Source organism: Rhodofomes roseus (genome assembly GCF_022264815.1).
Source record: "Rhodofomes roseus strain CIRM-BRFM 1785 chromosome Unknown C8Q71scaffold_14, whole genome shotgun sequence".
Taxonomy (NCBI): Eukaryota; Fungi; Basidiomycota; class Agaricomycetes; order Polyporales; family Fomitopsidaceae; genus Rhodofomes; species Rhodofomes roseus.
The window spans coordinates 720,237-738,765 of NW_025952970.1; the positions used below are offsets into that span (position 1 = coordinate 720,237).

The 18,529-nt window shown below is 56.2% G+C and overlaps 7 protein-coding genes across 7 annotated transcripts; 5 read left to right on the forward strand and 2 right to left on the reverse strand.

Annotated features, from left to right (window-relative positions):
• Positions 1-115: 115 nt before the first annotated feature.
• Positions 116-3,432, forward strand: C8Q71DRAFT_710714 (uncharacterized protein; the record flags this gene model as incomplete). The annotated part of the gene is made up of 6 exons (XM_047920762.1): positions 116-304; positions 355-1,365; positions 1,457-1,993; positions 2,063-3,123; positions 3,177-3,298; positions 3,356-3,432. 6 exons carry the CDS (start codon positions 116-118, stop codon positions 3,430-3,432), a joined length of 2,997 nt encoding a protein of 998 aa, XP_047777443.1.
• Positions 3,433-3,744: 312 nt separating this feature from the next.
• On the reverse strand, positions 3,745-5,414 carry C8Q71DRAFT_797696 (serine-tRNA ligase; the record flags this gene model as incomplete). Its single annotated transcript, XM_047925761.1, has 7 exons — positions 3,745-3,846; positions 3,903-4,042; positions 4,093-4,716; positions 4,770-4,893; positions 4,944-5,105; positions 5,159-5,229; positions 5,279-5,414. 7 exons carry the CDS (start codon positions 5,412-5,414, stop codon positions 3,745-3,747), a joined length of 1,359 nt encoding a protein of 452 aa, XP_047777444.1.
• Positions 5,415-5,838: 424 nt separating this feature from the next.
• On the forward strand, positions 5,839-6,861 carry C8Q71DRAFT_908782 (uncharacterized protein; the record flags this gene model as incomplete). The annotated part of the gene is made up of 3 exons (XM_047929009.1): positions 5,839-5,949; positions 6,007-6,212; positions 6,269-6,861. The coding sequence occupies exons 1-3, from the start codon at positions 5,888-5,890 to the stop codon at positions 6,859-6,861; spliced, it is 861 nt and encodes a 286-aa protein (XP_047777445.1). The 5' UTR covers positions 5,839-5,887.
• Positions 6,862-7,196: 335 nt separating this feature from the next.
• C8Q71DRAFT_767793 (uncharacterized protein) lies at positions 7,197-8,143 on the forward strand. Its single transcript, XM_047924228.1, has one exon. It carries the CDS (start codon positions 7,243-7,245, stop codon positions 7,732-7,734), a length of 492 nt encoding a protein of 163 aa, XP_047777446.1. The 5' UTR covers positions 7,197-7,242; the 3' UTR covers positions 7,735-8,143.
• A 72-nt stretch (positions 8,144-8,215) lies between these two features.
• C8Q71DRAFT_872001 (uncharacterized protein) lies at positions 8,216-10,572 on the forward strand (the record flags this gene model as incomplete). The annotated part of the gene is made up of 9 exons (XM_047928341.1): positions 8,216-8,552; positions 8,606-8,716; positions 8,764-9,035; positions 9,081-9,437; positions 9,493-9,723; positions 9,774-9,935; positions 10,011-10,084; positions 10,136-10,228; positions 10,284-10,572. Exons 1-9 carry the CDS (start codon positions 8,273-8,275, stop codon positions 10,570-10,572), a joined length of 1,869 nt encoding a protein of 622 aa, XP_047777447.1. The 5' UTR covers positions 8,216-8,272.
• Positions 10,573-12,364: 1,792 nt separating this feature from the next.
• C8Q71DRAFT_849227 (uncharacterized protein) lies at positions 12,365-13,836 on the reverse strand (the record flags this gene model as incomplete). Its single annotated transcript, XM_047926696.1, has 4 exons — positions 13,540-13,836; positions 12,955-13,267; positions 12,509-12,828; positions 12,365-12,448 (listed from the first exon to the last, which is right to left on the reverse strand). Exons 1-4 carry the CDS (start codon positions 13,687-13,689, stop codon positions 12,365-12,367), a joined length of 867 nt encoding a protein of 288 aa, XP_047777448.1. The 5' UTR covers positions 13,690-13,836.
• A 36-nt stretch (positions 13,837-13,872) lies between these two features.
• C8Q71DRAFT_767802 (uncharacterized protein) lies at positions 13,873-15,775 on the forward strand. The gene is made up of 2 exons (XM_047924229.1): positions 13,873-14,631; positions 14,685-15,775. The coding sequence occupies exons 1-2, from the start codon at positions 14,052-14,054 to the stop codon at positions 15,734-15,736; spliced, it is 1,632 nt and encodes a 543-aa protein (XP_047777449.1). The 5' UTR covers positions 13,873-14,051; the 3' UTR covers positions 15,737-15,775.
• The last annotated feature ends 2,754 nt before the right edge of the window (positions 15,776-18,529 follow it).

Sequence of the window (18,529 nt, forward strand, 5' to 3'; positions counted from 1 at the left end):
TGCGCCGTCCACTTACCCGCCCGGCAAGAACTACAAGGTGCTGTTCGACCATATAGTCGACAAGGACCGTGATGGGCAGATTCGGATGCTGGCAGACAAATTGCGCGAGATGGGCATGGACCAGGGCGAAGAGGCGCGAGTGAAAGGCAAAGGGAATGGGAAGGAGATTGTGATTCGGTACAACGGTGAAGTGATTGAGGGCGAGCACCCGACGGTGCTGCGTGATCCGAGAAGGGAGGTGAAGGTGAAGCGGAAGGACACGATGCGACCAGTTCGGGTGGATTTTGTTCCTATCAAGTATGAGGTGTGTGATCCTATACTCGTCATCTCTCCTTTGGTTGACGGCCATGTCAGCACGATACAAACTCGACGGGACCACCACTTCCTACAGCTGTGCTTGTGCTGAACCTCTCACCGCTGACGCCGAACTCGCATATTCGACGGTGTTTCTCAATACATGGCATCATCACCTCATTTGAGCCTCAGATCGACAAGACCACTGGCGCTGCTCTTGGGATCGTGTACATCAAATACAGCACACATGCTGAGGCGCGGAAATGTGTCGAGAAGGAGAATGGCAAGAAACTCACTGCTCTGAATGGGGTCGCAGGAGGCGGCGAGGAGATGGTCATTGTTCTCGACGGGGAGGGAAAGAAGCTGCAGGCGATCTTGAAGGGACTCAGCGCGCAGAAGCGCAAGGCGCAGGAGGAGAAGCGGCGGAAAGAGAGAGAGAAGGCGAAGGAGACTGGTTCTGCGAAGGGGACACCGTCCACGACAGCACCGCACACGCCCTTGGGTTCAGTTCACTCTTCTCGTCCGCCTGCTCCGTGGCAGAAGAGCGCATCAATGCGGCCTGCGCCTGCAAGCGCGAAGCTGCCGCCAAAACCGGTGATTACGCCCATGAACACACCCGAGCCGTCGACTGCCAATTCCCATCTCAATGGTGTTCCAACTGGCCCAAAGGGCGCACCACCTGCGCCCGTACGCAAAGTCGCCCCGTCAACGTTCCGTGCTCGACTCATGTCGATTAGCAAGTACGGGTCCACTACACAACCGCCGTCGTTGCGCCCGCCTTTACCTGCGTCTGAGTCGTCGTCCTCCACTCCTCTTCGTCCTTGGGCTCGTAGGGGTCGCGATGGCCATGACACGCGGTCGCGTTCGCCCTCGCGGTCTCCGTCTCCTGTCATGCGACGGCCCGGGCAGTCTTCCAAGAATGCGTACCAGAAAGACCACGAGATTGTCCTCGAGGCATTGGCAAAGAATGGCTTCGAGCACGTTACTTTGGATGGACACGGAGGGCAGCTGGGCAGTGCAGTACGAGAAGAGGATGTGAGGCAGTTCTTCCAAGGGTTCAGAGTCGATAAGGTGAGCTGTCAATATTGGGCGCTTGAAGCTTCCCGCGTTGCTCCCGCTCTCTTCTCCGTCTGCAGTACGCGCTGAAGATTCTTTCACCTAGATTCTCCGCGATCGACTGGGCTGGTATGTTACCTTTGAGACGAGCGACTCCGCGCGGCGCGCGGCGATGGTACTCAACCACGGCTCGCGCACCCTCGCGTCGCGTTCGGTGAACGTGACGGTTCACCCTGCACCCGCGCCTCCATCTGCGCCTGCGCGAAAGCGGTGGACGGACGGCGAACTAGTCGATGAAGCAACAAGCGCGGTCGCTAAGGAGCTCAGGGCGCTTCTGGAGAAGGACCTGTTGGACAAGGTGGTCAGCACCGGGGTCCAGAAACTCGTTCTGGAGGAGAGGGTGAGAAGGGCGGCTCAGATACCGGACGGTGAGCAGGAGACAAAGCAGTGGGGCTCTGGCCTTCGAGGGCTGTCCTTCAAAAAGCAGCGGAAGCGACCTCGTGAAGAGCGCGAGACGCCTTCACTGGTGACGCCACAGCCAGATCCAGAGGTCGCCCGGTCACAATCACAAACAGTGTCTTTCGTCGAGGAGCCTGCGGTCGAAAGACCGAGGAAACGACAGAAGAAAGTCATGCCCAAGAAGGTCATCAATGAGGATATCGAGTCGGAGGAAGAGGACGTGTCGGAGGCTGCCCCAGTGGCAATCACGAAGGCGATCGTCAATGACGATGTTGAGTCCGAGGATGAGGATCAATCCCTCCCAGCCACTCCCTTACTGCCTGACGCCGCGCGGAAACGATCCACGTCCGAGGTGACTGATGCTGAAGAGCCTGTCAAGAAGAGGCTGAAGGCGCAGTCGGGGCTGGACGACATCGTTCCTCCCCCGAAGAAGGTTAAGAAGGCCCCCAAGAAACCGATCAAGAAGGTTCAGGCCCCGACTGGCGTCCAGGAGATCGTCCACGAAGTTCTGCCCGACGACTTTGACTTCGATGTGCCAGAGGTGGCGCAAGTCAGGATAACGCCTACGCCACACTACGACTCCTCAGTGTCCCCTCTTGCATCACCTTCCTGGAAGAAAGTCACCTTTTCTACCCGCGAGCATGCGCTCCCGGATCCATTCGACGAGGGCATCTGTGAAGACGATGAGGACTTGTACTTCGCCAAGCTTGCCCTTGCGCGAGATATGGGTATCGATGAATCCGAGCTTGAGCCTTCGTCAGCCCCTGCGCCCGATCCCGACGCACCGCCTCCCTTTCGAATCCATGTCACTGGTTCTGCACGTACCGAGGGCTACTACAAGATCTCGCACGCCGAGAAGTCTGCGTACGTGGCGCAGTACGCATCCCGTGGCACTGTCAACGAGGTGGTACCCGAGAAGGAGCAACAGCCTCAACAGAGCATCACGTCCTCCCGGTCTAACCGTGCCAATGCACGTCGTCGTGCACAGGGCCTCGAAGAGATCAACCAGGTCCAACGTGCGATGGCCTTGTCGAAGGGCGAGTCGGCTGCGACGGAGCTTATCAAGTTCAACCAGCTGCAGACACGGAAGAAGCACCTGCGTTTCGCTCGTTCACCTATCCACGATTGGGGTTTGTACGCCATGGAGAGAATCTCGCGAGGGGAGATGGTCATCGAGTACGTCGGCGAGATCATCCGTGCGCAGGTCGCAGACAAGCGCGAGAAGGCCTATGAACGCCAGGGCATCGGTAGCAGCTACCTGTTCCGTATCGACGAGGACTTGGTTGTGGATGCGACGAAGAAGGGGAATCTTGGGTACGTGGTTCTGTGCGACATGATCACACAAGATTGTTGATTGTGTTTTGCAGCCGTCTGATCAATCATTCGTGCGAGCCCAATTGCACGGCGAGGATTATCACGATCAATGGCGAGAAGAAGATCGTCATCTACGCAAAGCAAGACATTGAATTGGGCAACGAGATTACTTATGGTGGGTTTATCAGTCGTCTCTATGCGGAGATGGTATACTGAAATGGCCAACTCTCAGATTATCACTTCCCTATTGAGCAAGACAAGATCCCTTGTCTGTGCGGTTCTGCCAAATGTCGCGGTTTCCTCAACTAGACGCTCTACGAACAGTGTCTTGCCATAATTTTCATACCCTGTTTCTCCGATGTTCTCACTCGTCGCTCTCCCATCCGCACTGCATCATTGTATCTTATTCTCCACGCATTGCTCCCATCGTCCTATAGTAATAGTGCTCGTGCTTGCATTCCTGGGTCTCCTCGTCGTGTAGCGCTTATATTTCAACTATGGGGACTTCCTTCGGCTGGTCGAGAGCACGCTGTACAGATTGACAAAATGCGGTCGCCTGAATACATACAACAACACATCTACTACTGGTTCCCATATTCTCCTTTCCACTTCAGCTCGATTCTATGCCTGTTTCCGCTGCAGGTTCTTGGGGAGCTCCTTCGCCCATGGTAGGAAGTCGCGGCCTTGCATGTACGGCCTGAGCGGCTCCGGAACGACGACACCCTAGACACAGATCCGAGTGAGTAACGGCAAACGTTGGGAAATCGTTGCTACCATACCTCCGGCGTCTGGTAGTTCTCCACCAAACAGCAGAGTGCGCGTTCGGTTGCGCAGAGTGTGCCGTTCAGCATGTGTACGTACACTTTCCGGGTCTGGTCCTTGGTCTTCAGACCGCAGCGTACCTCCAGCTTACGCGACTCTGCATGCATGAATATCGAACATCACAGGCAAGCATCTTGCCACACTCACGGTAGTCAGTGCAATTCGAGCACGAGACAAGTTCCTTGTACGCGCCCTGGAACGGGAACCACGCCTCCAGATCGTACTTCTGCGCCGCCGCGAGATTCAGCGCGCCGGAGACGATCGCCACGACACGGTAGGGGATGCCCAAGCTCTGGTAAAACTCCTCCGAGTTCGCGATCATGGCGTCGAGCGTCGGCCAGCTCTTGTCAGGCTCCGTGAGGATGAACTGCTCGACCTTCTCGAACTGGTGCACACGGAAGATGCCCCACATGTCGCGCCCCGCAGAGCCGGCCTCCTTGCGGAAGCACGTCGAGTAGCCCGCGTAGCGGATCGGCAGCTGTGTCTCCGGCGAGTCGAACCACTCGTCCGAGTGGAACGCGGAGATGGGCTGCTCCGACGTCGCGATCAGGTACTTCTCGTCCTCGGCGGCGATCACCTTGTAGAGCTCCTCGTCGAACTGGTCCAGCTGCGCAGTCTTGGCCATCATGTCCTTGTTCATCATGAACGGCGGCTGGATCTTCTTGTAGCCCTTTCTGCGGAGGAAGTCGAGCGCGTAGGAGATGAGGGCTTGGTTCAGGTCAATGCCGTCGTTGGTCAGAAAATAACCTCGATGACCTGTGATCTTCGTGCCTGTGTGTTGCAAAGTGAGTATGAAAGCAGTTCGAGTGTGACGCCAAACGCACCTCGCTCAAGATCCATAGCATCCAGCCGGAGTAGCACTTCGTGGTGCGGCATGATGTCTGTCTTCTTCTCCACCTGCACACCTTCACCCTTGGGATGCCATGTCTTGACCGTCTTGTTGTCGTCCTACTGCCGTGACTCAGCAACGAGATGCGAATCGAGTGAGTCGAGCATACCTCGGACACGCTGACCGGGACATTGGGTCCAACGATGTTGCCCACAGTCGAAGCCTTTTGCCGCATCTTCTGTTCAAACTCCTTCGCCTCCGCCTTCTTTGCTACCACAAGTGCATCCAGTTCCTTCTTCTTCGCAACGAGCTCATCTGCGTTTTCTTTTGCCTACTGCGATGTCACGCGCCGGTCTGCAGACTGAGAGGGCAATTGATGTCTACCTTTTTCTTGGCAGCGATCTCCTTCTGTATCGCGTTCACCTGCTTGTTGGTGTTGTTTGTCTCAAAGTCCACTTCAAATCGGTCAGTATTAGCAAGTCTCCACTGTCAAGCGCGACGCACTCTTTACCCAGTCCGCGTACATTTGGATCACTTCGTCCACCAACTCCACGGACAGACCGCGTTTCCGCTGCGACTCGCGGATCTCCTCCGCATTTCCGCCCTTGTTGTCAATGAAATGGAGCACGTCGAGCGTCATGACTTAAGGTAGTTGTAGGATGCGAGCAGACTGAGAATACTGACCCCGCAGAGACTGCTTGGAGACTCAGATTGCAGCGTAGAAACAAGTCCGAGTCATCGATTTCATTTCAAGTCATTTCTTTCAGATTGCTGGATCTGGTGATCGAGCATAGGTTATCTTATCACTTACTGTATCGGGCCAGGATCTCGGCTGGACATCCTAATAGTTAGCCATCCCATGGCTCATGCACTATTCAACAACGGCTGCACCAAAGCGGACTGATACGACGCCGTCTATTCGTCTCAATGGTAGCTATCCGCTCGTGTCGTCACAATTAGAAACGAATACAAATACTTACCTCGGAGACACGATCGACCGAGTACTCGAGCCGGCCGGACATACTTAGTACTTACATAAGTAAACGATCGTGGTCGAGTTCCCGATCGGGCAATTATTTCGAGGCGCGTTCTTTCCGCTTTCGAGAACTTCGGATGGCCGGACAGCGGTGGCTAGCGGTGTTCCTCGACTTTATCGCTGTCGCCTGGCTGTCGCAGTATGAAGTATTCCCCTCCTCAGAAGTATAAACTGTATAAACTCAAATATTCCCCAGGGAAGGTATATTCCCCGTGCCCGGTCCGCTACGAGCCGATGGGTCGGAGCTTGAACAGACATGGCGTGCAAACAAGGACACACATCGTGGGGTTTGGTATGCGCGACGCGCTGTACACGCCCTCGCGTCGCCGACGATGTACAAGCTCATCCGCCGCATCTCCAGCTCCTTTTTCCCTCGCCCCGATCGGCCATGGAGCGAAGACGGTGAGGAGCCCCTTCTGCGCGTCGAACGCGCGTCTGATGCGTGTCTTGAAACCCAGCGACGTCCTCTGCACCGCAGATCGGCCGTAAACGGCGGCTAAGCTCGACGGAGCCCGACCTCGAGCCGTCTGCGAAGAAACAGCGCTCAGAGTCCGCGGATGTCTCCGACAGTGCGCAGACGACGAGGGAGGATACCCCCGTGCGCACAGGGAAGGAGACGGAGGAGCCCGAGGTGAAGGCGGTCACCAAGGGTGTGAAGGAGGTCGAGCTGGAGGACAAACCCGCGGCTTCGGCCAAAACTGCAGCAGCAGTCCCCCTTCCCGACTCGCCGATTCTGCAGCCGACTCAGGAGGCGGATGAAGTAAAGCCGGAGTCGGCAGAGGAAAAGGCAGAGGAGCCCGTCGCGGAAGCGACTACGACGGAACAGTCGCCGAGCGCACCAGAGGACGCTCCCGCAGTCACGCCTGAGCTTGTCGCCCACCACGAGAAAACGAGCGACACAAATGCTAAGGGCGAGGATATTCCTGGCTTGAGCGCTGTCGGGGAGAAGGGCGCGGGGAGCAAGGAGGCGGAGGCGGATGGTGCAGAGAAGAAGATCGACACGACCGAGGCTCAACCCGAGGCGGACAAATCTACGAACGACCAGTCTTGACTGGGACACTTCCTCTCATTCATATCGCGGCTCACGGCTGGATCTCAACTCTTCATCTACTGGCATTAATCTATACGTTGCTTACTTGTTGTACCCCTCCTCGCGGCGATATCCACCATCCCTCTTGCTGTTATACCACTGTCTTGAACTATCCGTCCTCTCATACTTATCGTCATCGCCATCTCTGTTCTGTAAACCATTGTTCGCATGTCAAAGCCCATATACTCATGCTTCTTGAGCATACAAGTGTTCATTTCATTCTACACTCTCGCATTTGACATCCTCGTCTTCTCCAAGTTTTCCCTATGCTGTTGTTCAGCTGATCTTGCCATCCGAGCGCGATTGAGTAGAAACTTCGGTGCGTGCTCTTTAGTTTGACCCATGTTTCGTCATCCCAGTACTAACCGAGCTGTAGTGAACGTGCATATCCGCACACTGCACTGCGTTTGTCCTAGCTGGCCAAGTGTGCGTACGTCGATTCTCGTCGAACCCCTGTCTGAGCCATTCGTTAGACTCGCTGTCGGAATACTGCAAGTAAACGCACCGATCGAGTTCGCGACGAAAGGACTAAACATTGCGCATCGCAGCGAGTTCCTGATCCATGCTGTCGAGGGTCTGTGTCAGGGGATCGACGAAGAGCTCGGCGCTAGTATGTCCTGGCCCTGGCGTGCACGAAGTTCGGTACTGACTATCCGCAGGGCTAGGTACTCGGGTGACTTACCGAGTACGTATGCGAGAGGAGCGAAGAGTAGGTCTATCTCATCCTGTACGCTATTGATGCCTCGACTGTCCTCTACAGGCATTGATGACCTGCGTGCAGTCGAAAGGCTCCCCGAGGGGCGAGTGAACCTTACATGTGGTCCACGGAGGTGAGCAGGCCAATCTTCGTCATGCTGTCGCCGTTTAAGTGGTACCTTCTCAGCTCGCTGGACGTTTCCGGAGGCACGCTAGTAAGCTTTGACGAGCTTGTACAGCGCAACGATGCTGTTATGCGAAAGACGTAGGTCTAGGCATAACGACGTTCGCGTGGCGTTGACCTTCCTTGGGGAAGTATTTCGAGGTTCTTCGTTTGACTACCGCACCTGCTTGCAATAAGTACGAACTGTGTGCGGAGACTACAATTCGCTCAGGCTGCACAGACTGCTGTCCCGCACATCCAAGTCTGCTCTGCTGATTTCGAAAGAAGCACCATAATTCGTGTAATACAGAACTGCCCCTGGATGTGCCCTCTTTTGTAGCCCCGCGTGCGATGTTTCATGTTTTACACAGTTCTGCTGGTCAGGTCACGTGTTTTGAAAATAGATGCAAACAATGCGCTCCGCGTCGCGTCTGGTTTTTCAACCACGCCACCTTCCTCCCAGCCAAAGGCTCAGTCTGGTACACCCATCCGCTCTGCATCATTGCTGTTAACATGGCTTCACGCTCTCGCTCAGCCACTCGCCAGGAGGTCCCTGGCACCAGGAACAGCACTCGCGCGAACTCAGGTGCCAGGCAGACGAGCCGTGCGACTCGGAGCACTGCGGAGGACATTGAAGAACAGGATAGTGGAGCTGCCTCCGACAGTGATGTTTCTGATGTCGACATCTCTGCCATACACAAGAAAATTGCAGAACTGACCAGGATGGCTGAGAACTTGAAGAGCAAGAAGAAGGTGGCAAAAGCCTCGCTGGCCAGTGAATCACATGTGAAAAGTAAGTCACGCGTATTTGCTGCAATTGAGGACTCTGATAGTGTTGTGTGATAGAGATCCATAAGAGGAAACTAGAGGCCATGGAGGCTGAGCAGAGATCCACCAGCGAAGAGGCCCCCAAGCGCAACAAGAAGAAGAAGTTGGCTGTAGAGCAGCCCCAGCACAGTGCGTGCTACATGTGGTCAGGAACTGACACTGAGTGCCTTCTGCAGCCCAAACCAAGCCCAAGCCCAAGCCCAAGCCTGCCTTCAAGGGGCAAAAGCGGAACAAAGATATCAATAGTACAGAAAGTGATGAAGACGGCAATAGTACAGAAAGTGATGAAGATGAAGAAGACAAGGGAAGTGACAGTGACAGTGATGATGAGGACAAGGACAAGGAAGAGGACAATGATGAGGATGGGGACAGGGAAGGGTATGAGGATGAGAACAAGGACAGGGACAAGGACAAGGATGGTGACGAGTCTGTTGATGATGGAGTAGAGGTATGTGGTTTATCCTTTGGAAGACTGTCCCCACTGACTGTGTAGACCATGGCGGAGTCGAAGAGCACTGGGAAGACACAGGTGAAGAGGTGTGGGCGCCAGACACGCACCAAGGTGACACAGCTCCCCAGGGACATCAAGGCCCTCGTCTCTGCGGCGCAGAACTGCCTCCGTCTGCGCATTGCTCTCAAGAACGCTTGGACGTCTGAGCCATCAGTCAGCAGCGGCCGTCTTCCTGAGAGGGACGACCTCATCAAGAGTAGTCTGCAGGATGCCTATGAACTGGGCAGGGCAGGGGGGCGTGACAAGTCCATAAGGACCGCCTTCCAAGTGCTGAAGGGGAACAAGGGGAACAAGGACACTAAGGAGACTGACAAGCTGCGCAAGAATGTCTACACAGTGGTGAGCGTTTGTTTCTGTCTGTCATGATGAGTCGCAAGTGCCTGACTTCCATTAGGTCTGGGCGGCCGCAGCGCAGTTCCGAAACGAGCTGAAGAGGAAGGCCAAAACTGTTACCTCTCAGATGTACAAGCTCGACAGCCTGTCTTCTCAGCAGAAGAAGAACCTGGCCACATGGTTGATCACCACTCACCCGACGACCGTCGTTGGTGGCTTGCGTAACATCCCTAACTTTGTCTTCGGTGGCATGATGATTGCCTTAGATGCGCGCAAGCATTTTGATGCCGAGGTGAGAGTGCAAGTTCATTGCGGAGTACACCTTAATGATCTGGGTGACAGAAGAGCGACTTTAAGCGCGGGGAGGTGTTCCTCCACCCGGCTATTTCAGAGCTGATTTACCAGCACTGGGGCCTTGGAGCTCGAGCGGACGCGAACCTGCATGCGGCCACGGAAGAGTTCAGCGAGGTGCCGAACAACCTGATCGCTGTGGTGTGCAACGCTGTGAGTCCAGACCGTCATTCGCATGGCTATCAGAGCTCAATCCACAATGGGGTCTCACGGATTTGTGACGCACAGATCGAGTCCGCCCTCATGGAGTTTGCCAAGCCAGGTGCAAAGAACTTCTTCACGAACAAGCAGTATGCTGCCAAGTACGTTCATCACATATGTCAGAACATCAAGGCTTATCTTTCTTCTTACAGATGGGACGGCACCATGGCAATCTTGGAGTACATGGAGGCTCAGCACAATCCGTCCTACGTGAATATGAAGCGTATTGTGTGGAAGTCCATCATGTAAGCTGTGTGCAGTTGCTTTGCAATCAATCCCTCAATGCACTGACTATCTCAGATCGCGGCTCGAAGACACGGACGATGTGGGCGAGGTGGGCGTGGATACTATCGGTTTCCTCGACGCGGCCCTTGAGGAACAGGAGAAGGCTATGGTCTCAGGAGGGACTCGGAGGAACACGACATTGCGTGGTTCAGTGCACAGCAACAACAATGCCCAGGCAGATGCTGCAGATCCAGCTGAGGACACCGATGCGAATGAGAACATCAGCGAGAAGGATGTAAGTGGGGAAGACGAGATCAACAAGGACGAGATAGACGAGACAGAGGACAGAGCAGGGGCTGCTTAGTGCGGGCATTGAGCAGGACGGAATACTATGCAACTCTTCAACCAGTGACGGTGATCTTGGATATCATCGCGGTGCGCATAAGCCGTGGAATACAAGGGCTCCTGCCTGTCGATGAAGCAATGCGCGCGGCTAGGGAAACACCAGAGCGGGATTGCATTCGGCGCCAGTTGCGCCGCAAGGGCGTGCGAGTGAGAGCTTGAAGTGAGAGTGCGAAGAGCGCGAGGGCGAGAACCACTGGCAGAGCGAGAGCGCGGCCGCAAGAGCGAGAGCGCAGCCGCAAGAACGAGAGCACAACAGCGGGGGCGGGAGCTCAGGGGCAAGGGTGGGGGGGAGGGATGGCGAGGGAGTGGGTGATGGCTTCGCCATTGCAAGACAATCGGGAGGGTATCTTCACCATTCAGAGCAGGGGTCAGCGCAGACCCGCGAGAGGCTTTGAGCCCAGTGTACCCCTCCCATCGGGTGGCGGAGGCCGACGCGAGAGCTGACAGCGGGATCACTGACCGGCTGGGCCAGGCGAGTGTCCTCAGCTGCACTTCTGCGCGGCGACGCATCCAGGGAGTGGGAGAACTGGGCGCCTCCGTCCGCGATGGGCGCGGAGGCGCTGAGCAGCGGGCACCGCAGCCAAGCAGTACACTGCGAGATCCGAGCGCGGAGCGGGACGATGCGGTGCCCGCCGACTCATTGTGCCAAAGTCAATACGCGGGATGCCTGTGCGGGACACGCAGGGCGGCTCGTAGCAAGGGGTGCCCTGGGGCGCGGCCTCCTGGGGCGATGAGGGAGCTGCATGATGAACCGCGTTTGCGCAGAGGGATGCCGAGCGATGGGTAACGGAACCGTTTGTGGGCGATGCGATAAAGGTCGTGGGAGTGAGTCAAGATGCGAGCTTTCGGGCTGACACTATTAGCTTTCACAGCTGCTACATTTGGGATGGCGAGAACTTACAAAAGAGATCGTGGGTGAGCTTGTTCTGTTCCGGGGAGGATCGCGAGGAGCAGTGGCCAACCCTTAGCACACCGCACACCAACGTTAGTGTGCTGAAGGGGAACAAGCAAGCTGCGAGGCAGCCACTGACCCCGCGAGACTTCATGTATCGTGCATTGCAATGCTCTTGGACGCTAGTGACACTGCGCGATGACAAGGCCTGTCTGTCAGTACAGGCCTATTTTACGCAGTGCCGCCCTCTCTCTAAAATCCGGTTGCGCGGCCTGCCTCCCTTGCCACCGTTGAACTGGTCGTAGATGCTCAAAACACTGACCGGTTCAAGGTATACCATGCTAGCATTCGTTAGTGGCTGCAACACTGGTATGAAAAAAGTCCTACGGAATCACTCACTAACAGCTCGTTGGTCGCCCTCTCCTCGCCATTCTTCTCCACGCGGAAGCGTCACGGTTAATTGAACGTTTCCGAAGAGTTCAAAAGGGTATGATGAACTGAGTACGTTGTAGTAGGGAGCGGTGAACCGCCTTGAGTCGATGGAGTCGTCCAGTCGGCTTGGAGGGTCTGCGGTAACGACCTACTTGACGCACCGCGCGGTCAACGTTTACGCACTGTTGCGGAACAAGCACGTCAAGCACTGGCAGTGTCCCGCAGACCCAGTTTAGAACAAAGCAGTCAGGCGAGGGTCATGGATGTCGATGAGCAAAGATGGCGTTGGTCGCCGCACTGGACGATCGGACCGCCGTGCGGCCCGCCGGGTGGGTGTCGGCGCCGCGTATCGGGGAGGGGAAAAACCACACCACCTTCACCCGGCGGGCCGTTGCTCGGGCCTGCATCCAGGCGTTGACCCAGTGCACTAGAACTGGTGGCCGTTGTCGTGGACCTGGTACGCGCGGTTGTTGGCCTGGCCATAGAGGATGTAAACTGGCTCGATGAGGCACTACAAAGGTAGTTCAAGTTGTCAATGTCTGTTACTAAATTTGTTGCGAGGGCAAAGTACATACCCGGCGACCGAACTCATTGATCTCGCTGGACCATCGCGGGACTCGCGGAGGCCCTCATCTTTGCGCGAGTCTTCGTACAACGCGCGCACTGTGGCGTTGGTGATGATGTCGAGGCTCGCGCCATTGGCAAAGCGCTCCAAGAGTGTGCGTAGCTCATACCACGCCTGGCGGTTGTCGTCGGATGTAACCTGCCGCTGTGAGTTCTTGCCATGGTCAGCGACGACGCGGCCGGGGCCGACGTACTCCGCGCGCCGGTGTTGAGCAGCCAGCACATCGCCTCCTGATAATCCTTGTGGTTCTGGCACTCTATCACAACCTGGGCGGGAAGTCCTTGTACTCGTTCGTCTTGTCCTTGTGCTCCTGAGGAACACGGCCGAGGACGTTATCCTGCAAACGTGCGTGTGACAAGGCGCGCTGTGTTGTAGGCAAGCAGGACACTTACCTTCACGGCCGACAGAACGACTCTTCTTGACATCAGGGTGAACATCGTCGACATTCTGCTGAATCTGCTCACATCGAGCCTGGGCTTCGGAAAGGGCGCGCTCCTTGGCCGCGTTCGCCCTCTGAGTGGCGATGTCGGCGGCTTCGTCACCGCGGTATTGCTCGCCGCTCTCGGTCTGGATGGTGGTACCTTGACTGACTTCATTGCGAGGGTCCTCCACGACGCGGCCAGTGCCTGTTACAGTATCTTGCACCTCAGGCACCTGGATGAATATTGAGATCTTCGAATGCCGCCGACACTGCTGAACTTGTAGCTAGTAACTGAGTATGACTTAAGGAGTCAAATGATCAGGCCTTCAGAAGTAGGAGGTATGTAGCCACCGGCCGCTGCAGTCGCACGCGCGATCATGGGCGGCGGCGTCTAGACGGTGACAGCGTTGCCTCTTTTGGATACAATGTACTCGAGCGTCTAACCAGTAATCGTTCGGAATTAGTGTGACAATCAGCGACTTCGTGCGATATCCTGCTCGTAGGGATTATGACATCCTGCTCGTAGGGATTATGACCTTCTTATGTTTCGACTCACGGTTCTTGAATGGCAGTTATGCACTAGGCTGTTTGAGCACCACACGTGCTTGGCCAGGCCCGGGGTGTGCATGAAATGTGCGTGTTGTTCTGCTTCAAGTTCACTGCCTCGACCACTATCCTTCACCTCCGTCACTATCTGCTCATACATGTGCTCTTATGCAGGTCCTTCGACCGTTATGTGGCCTGGCATTGCCTCCTCATCCAGGGAATCCAGCATGGCGATTGCTGTGTCATTCAGGATATGACCGATTTCAAGGCTGACCGTCTCGTTGGACTGCGGCGCACGTCTTCGTGCCAGCATCGTAATTGAGCATGGCGTCACGCTAGCCAGATACACGAGTTCAGCTTGCCTCAACCTCCCTTTTCCGCCGAGCATCGTGGCGCGGCTCGGTACTTAAGCCTCCTCCCGAGCCCTGGCAAGGTTCGAGGCATCTGGAACTCTCTTCCTTGAAACTCTCTTCTCTTTGCTATCTCAGGGCGCCCGCAGGACGGCTCTCGACGTCGAGCGAGATGCTCAGCGCGCTTTACCGCATGCTGCAGGCCAGCCCTGCTCCCGATCCCGGACAAGACCGCTCGTCGGCAGACAGTGCCAGGGAAGACACGAATGGCGAGGCGCGTGCGGCGACCAGTGCAGATGATTCTGGTCTCGGGCTGGAGACGATGCGTCTAGAGCGAAGACCGTCCGTCGATGCTAGCGCAGTGATGGACGCTAGGCGACGCGCCCCTTCCCATGTTTCGTGGAAGACACCCAACGTGAATCCGAGTCCCAGTCCCATCTCTGATTCCGTATGGAGTTCGCAGTATGAAAGTCATTCTGCGTCGGCACCATCATTACTGCTGCTGAATCCCGGGTCAGCGACAAAGGCAGCGTCGATTCATCGACACAGTTCGCAGTCCTTGCGCACCCCGTCCATCACAGCCTCAGAAGACTTGTCGAGGCGGAACAGCCCGGAAAAGAGGGAGAACGTCGAACTCTATCCTCCGAGGCATCTCCCAGTGATTGATCCACGTGTGCGGTTCCCCAGCGGAAGGAGGCCGTCGACGGACTCAGTGCCCCCTACGCCGGAATCCACCAGGGTGCATGACGGACGTGAGTCGATAGGACACCCCTTCCACACATCTATCGTTGACGATGCGCTACAGACCTCGCTGCATATCCAGGAGCGTTCATCAATCGGCCCCTCAATCGTACTACCAGCCAAACGTCGACAAGCACGACCGCCTCTGTGCCCGCTATCCCGCCTCTGGACCTCCGGCCCGACTTCCAAAAGACTATCGGTCCGCCCATTCGCAAGTCGCGTCTCCCGCCGCCGACGCTGCCCACCGTCGTAGGCAGTCCTCATCCGGGAAAGTACTCCGTCATATACGAGGACGGCTCTTCTGCGCGAACCTCGCGAAGCTTCGTCACCGCACCCTCCGTGCATTCTGTTCGCGACGTGTCCACGCCCGAGCCTGGTGGCGACGCACAGCATGCAGAGGAACGCCCAGTGCACGCACGGGATTATGCTGTTTCCACCACGTCGAGCGTCGACGTCACGCCTGCAGTGCGGACGAGCGGCCTCCCAGAGGGGCTGTACGACATTGACCTGGGCGAGCCCTCGCACGCCGGAACCAGTACACACGCCGGGAGCACCAGCACGAGTCCGCGGCTCACACAGCCTCTCCTGCCCGCACCTCCCAGCGCCATCCCGCGCCGCCCGCGCTCCATCTCCTCGGGTGGCTCTCGCTCTGAGAGCTACATCTACAACCGCTGGCTCAGGGGCGTCTCCTTCGGGAGTGGCAACTACGAGTTCCACACCCCCCGTGCGTTCTCGCGCAGCCAGAGCCGATCGTACCTCGCAGGGCGGGCGGGGATGACGAGCGCAAGCATCCTTTTCTGGCTGGGCTTCATCGGACCGTGGTGTTGGCTCATCGGCGGGTGGATGCTCACCACGGAAGGCGAACTCGAGCCCGAGTTCAAGCGTGAGATGGACATCAAGCACGGTGCAGACGCGATCCTACCCCAGTGGTTCAGGCATGGCAAGAAGCGTGCGAGGGTGGAGACTTCCTCGTGGCGATTGACTGGCTCGCGGGCGTCGAGTTTGCGGAGGCGATACCCGAGCGGGAGGCTGCTGAGGTGGGATCGGGCGCGGCGACAACAGGCGCTGGAAGGGTACGACGACCGAGGAAAAACTGTGAGTAAGGCCTCTCTCTAGGTTTATAAAGCGCTGGCAGGCCTCTCTCTAGGTGTAGAACGCGCTGGCAGGCCTCTTTCTAGGTGTACAAAGCGCTGGCGGGCCTCTTTCTATGTATACAGGGTACTCGCAGCGCTCTGCCTATAGGAGAAGGCTCGGCATCCGTTCGAACTCGAGGCGCGGGGATCCGTTCAAGCTCAAGGTGCGTCGTTACTCGTATATAGCCTCTCTATGTACAGTACTTCTATTAGCACAGTCCGTCTGCGAGTGCAAACAAGAGGTACATTAAAGCACGCAGCGACGAGCGTTCGAGATCATCTCACGCTAGTCCAGTCATTCCCGCTGTCCTATGCGTCTCGCCGTCTGGTCCACTCACGGAATGGGCTACGTGCCCGAGAAGATCACCCCCGAATGTGCAACATCGAGCTTTCGAGTCCACGGTCCCGTCAGCAAGCATCGCACGAGGCAGACGCAAAACCCACCTACAGCCCATGCGTTCGCTCTCGTTTCTCCTGTACTCATCACTCCAAGTCCACTTCCCCCGTAGATATCCCTATGTGTCGCGATCATCTCCGCCTAGCGTGCCGCTTGATGGGAGATACTGCGCTTCTCCTTGCAGCCTACGTTTCCGTCCGCTATTCATACGCGCAACTTCTTGAGTGCGATGGAACCGCACGATCATGATGTCGTGCACCTGCATGATCGCTCTCGTCAGCAGCCGGTTCGAGAGGATAAACTCAAGACTTACCTGTCGAGGAGAGAGCACCGCAGTCGACGCAACCGCTCGACTGTCAACCGAGCTGTTGCGCTCATCACCATGTCCCCGTCTCGCCCCGGGCCGCACGTACCCATCTTGAGCTTCGCTGGGCCACTCGTCACACCCCCGCTCTAGCCACACCTCCCGCCCGCATGCCCCGCAAGCCGGCGAAGCATATACGTGACCTTTTCAAGTCGTTCATTTGAGGGAGCGGGCTCCCGCTCGTAATTAAGCCGCGTCTGTAGCTTGGTAAGCAATCAACGTCCTAGAACTGAATAATCGCAGACTTACCAAACAATGTCGGCGCTTCACTCTTCCGCCGCGAGTCTCTGTAGATGGGCCGATCGACTCGTTTCCTCCTCGCTGGCCGCCACTGTCGTGCGTCCAATCTGTGCTTGCTGTCTGGATTGTGTCTCGGGCGGCACCGGTCACGACCATCGCCATCCGAATGCTGTCAATGATACATGTCGTCGCTGCGTTCTCGATGGGCACCACCACCTGTTCACGCGTCAAGTCAGTAACTGAGCTACCAAATAGAGACAAGGGCCGACCTCCGGACTCGGAGCGGCTATTGCAGCAACGCATTACGCGTGTCCCGCCGTCAAATAGTGACAAGCGGTCAGCTGTCACAGTCTACAAGTTGCTGAGACCGGCCTCGACCAACACGAGACTTCGGATGGCCGATGGTCAGTCCACCGACCGAATACTGCACACAACCACATAAGCTATACATCCTTTTTCATACGCATGCAGTGCTTACCGATCCGCGCGTCGGCAGTGATTTTCCGTGAAGACGAGCGGTCCTGTAATGTGGTTGCAAACCCGGTCTAAGCTCTTGACAGGCAATCTGTGACTTGAGCGCGTGTTCGAGCGTGACTCCCTCTCGATCCAGTTTGTGTGCGTTGAAGAATCGGACATCCGGTTGGGAGCGCGCTCCGCGTCTTACAGTACGTTCTCTGCTTGTCTGCGCAATGAATACTTGCGAAGGTTGAGAGATGCTCGCTATAAGGTACTCGCTGCACTACTCGAGTACGTACCTCGCTGTCACAGCTCTGCTGACACGAGCCCTCTCAGGTTCGATGTCCGACGCGCTGGCACCATCAAGCTCTCCCTTGGACCAAGCTTTCCGTCGCTGTCTTCTACCAGACAACGGCTGGATACCGCGCGGCACAGACCGCCTTCGGTTCCGGTCGTGATTGAACGTATCGCGGTGGCTTGAACCAAGCTTTTTGAAATCAATTCAACGGAAATGCTAGAGTTAATGGGGACAGAAACGGTTGGGAACCACAACAAAAAGGACACACCAATGTCTTGAATATGAACGAGCTCTTCGTTCCAGTTGGATCTACCAGATTTAGATAGTTTCTCTTCAAGGCTCGGACTTCATGCGTGAGCACTGTTCTCACACCTCACGCCCTTAAACCTCGTGATGTCTCTCCGATGCATGCCAGTACTGACTGTCTGCGTGCACTGACGCGCCAGCAGATAAGTGTTCTACAACCTCAGTAAGATATACTAGTACTCACTGTGTATGAACAGTTGCATCGACGAGGAGGTTGAACAAATGGGTCGTGGCGTAGGTCAGTAGGGTGAGTGTCAAGACTTAGAGGCTGTACACCGGCAATCACAGAATACACAGATTCAGGACTTACCTAATGACCATGCAGTGTACGTTGCTGCTCAATCACAACTGATCAGTTGTCTTCGGTGAATTAGCAATACGTTCAGAACTCCGACCCTGGACGGGTCCATGATCACACTGACTCAGAGAATCTGATCTAAACGAGTAGCCGAGGCTTTGAATTGTATCCAACAAGACCGGCTTGTTGATGCGCGCACTGTCATCTCATTCCAAATCTGGCAGTTCCTCATGTGTCAGCTTCGCTTTCAACTGTGGTCCGGGAGCCACGTCCCAGACTGTAGTGCTCATGGTTCTTGACACAGCCCCTCCAGATTGTCCTATGGACAGCAGACTGTACAGTATTGGGGACATCCTCAATACTATGCAATCTCCTGTTCACAAGCCAAGCCGCCAGGACAACTGATTTCGTAAAGAC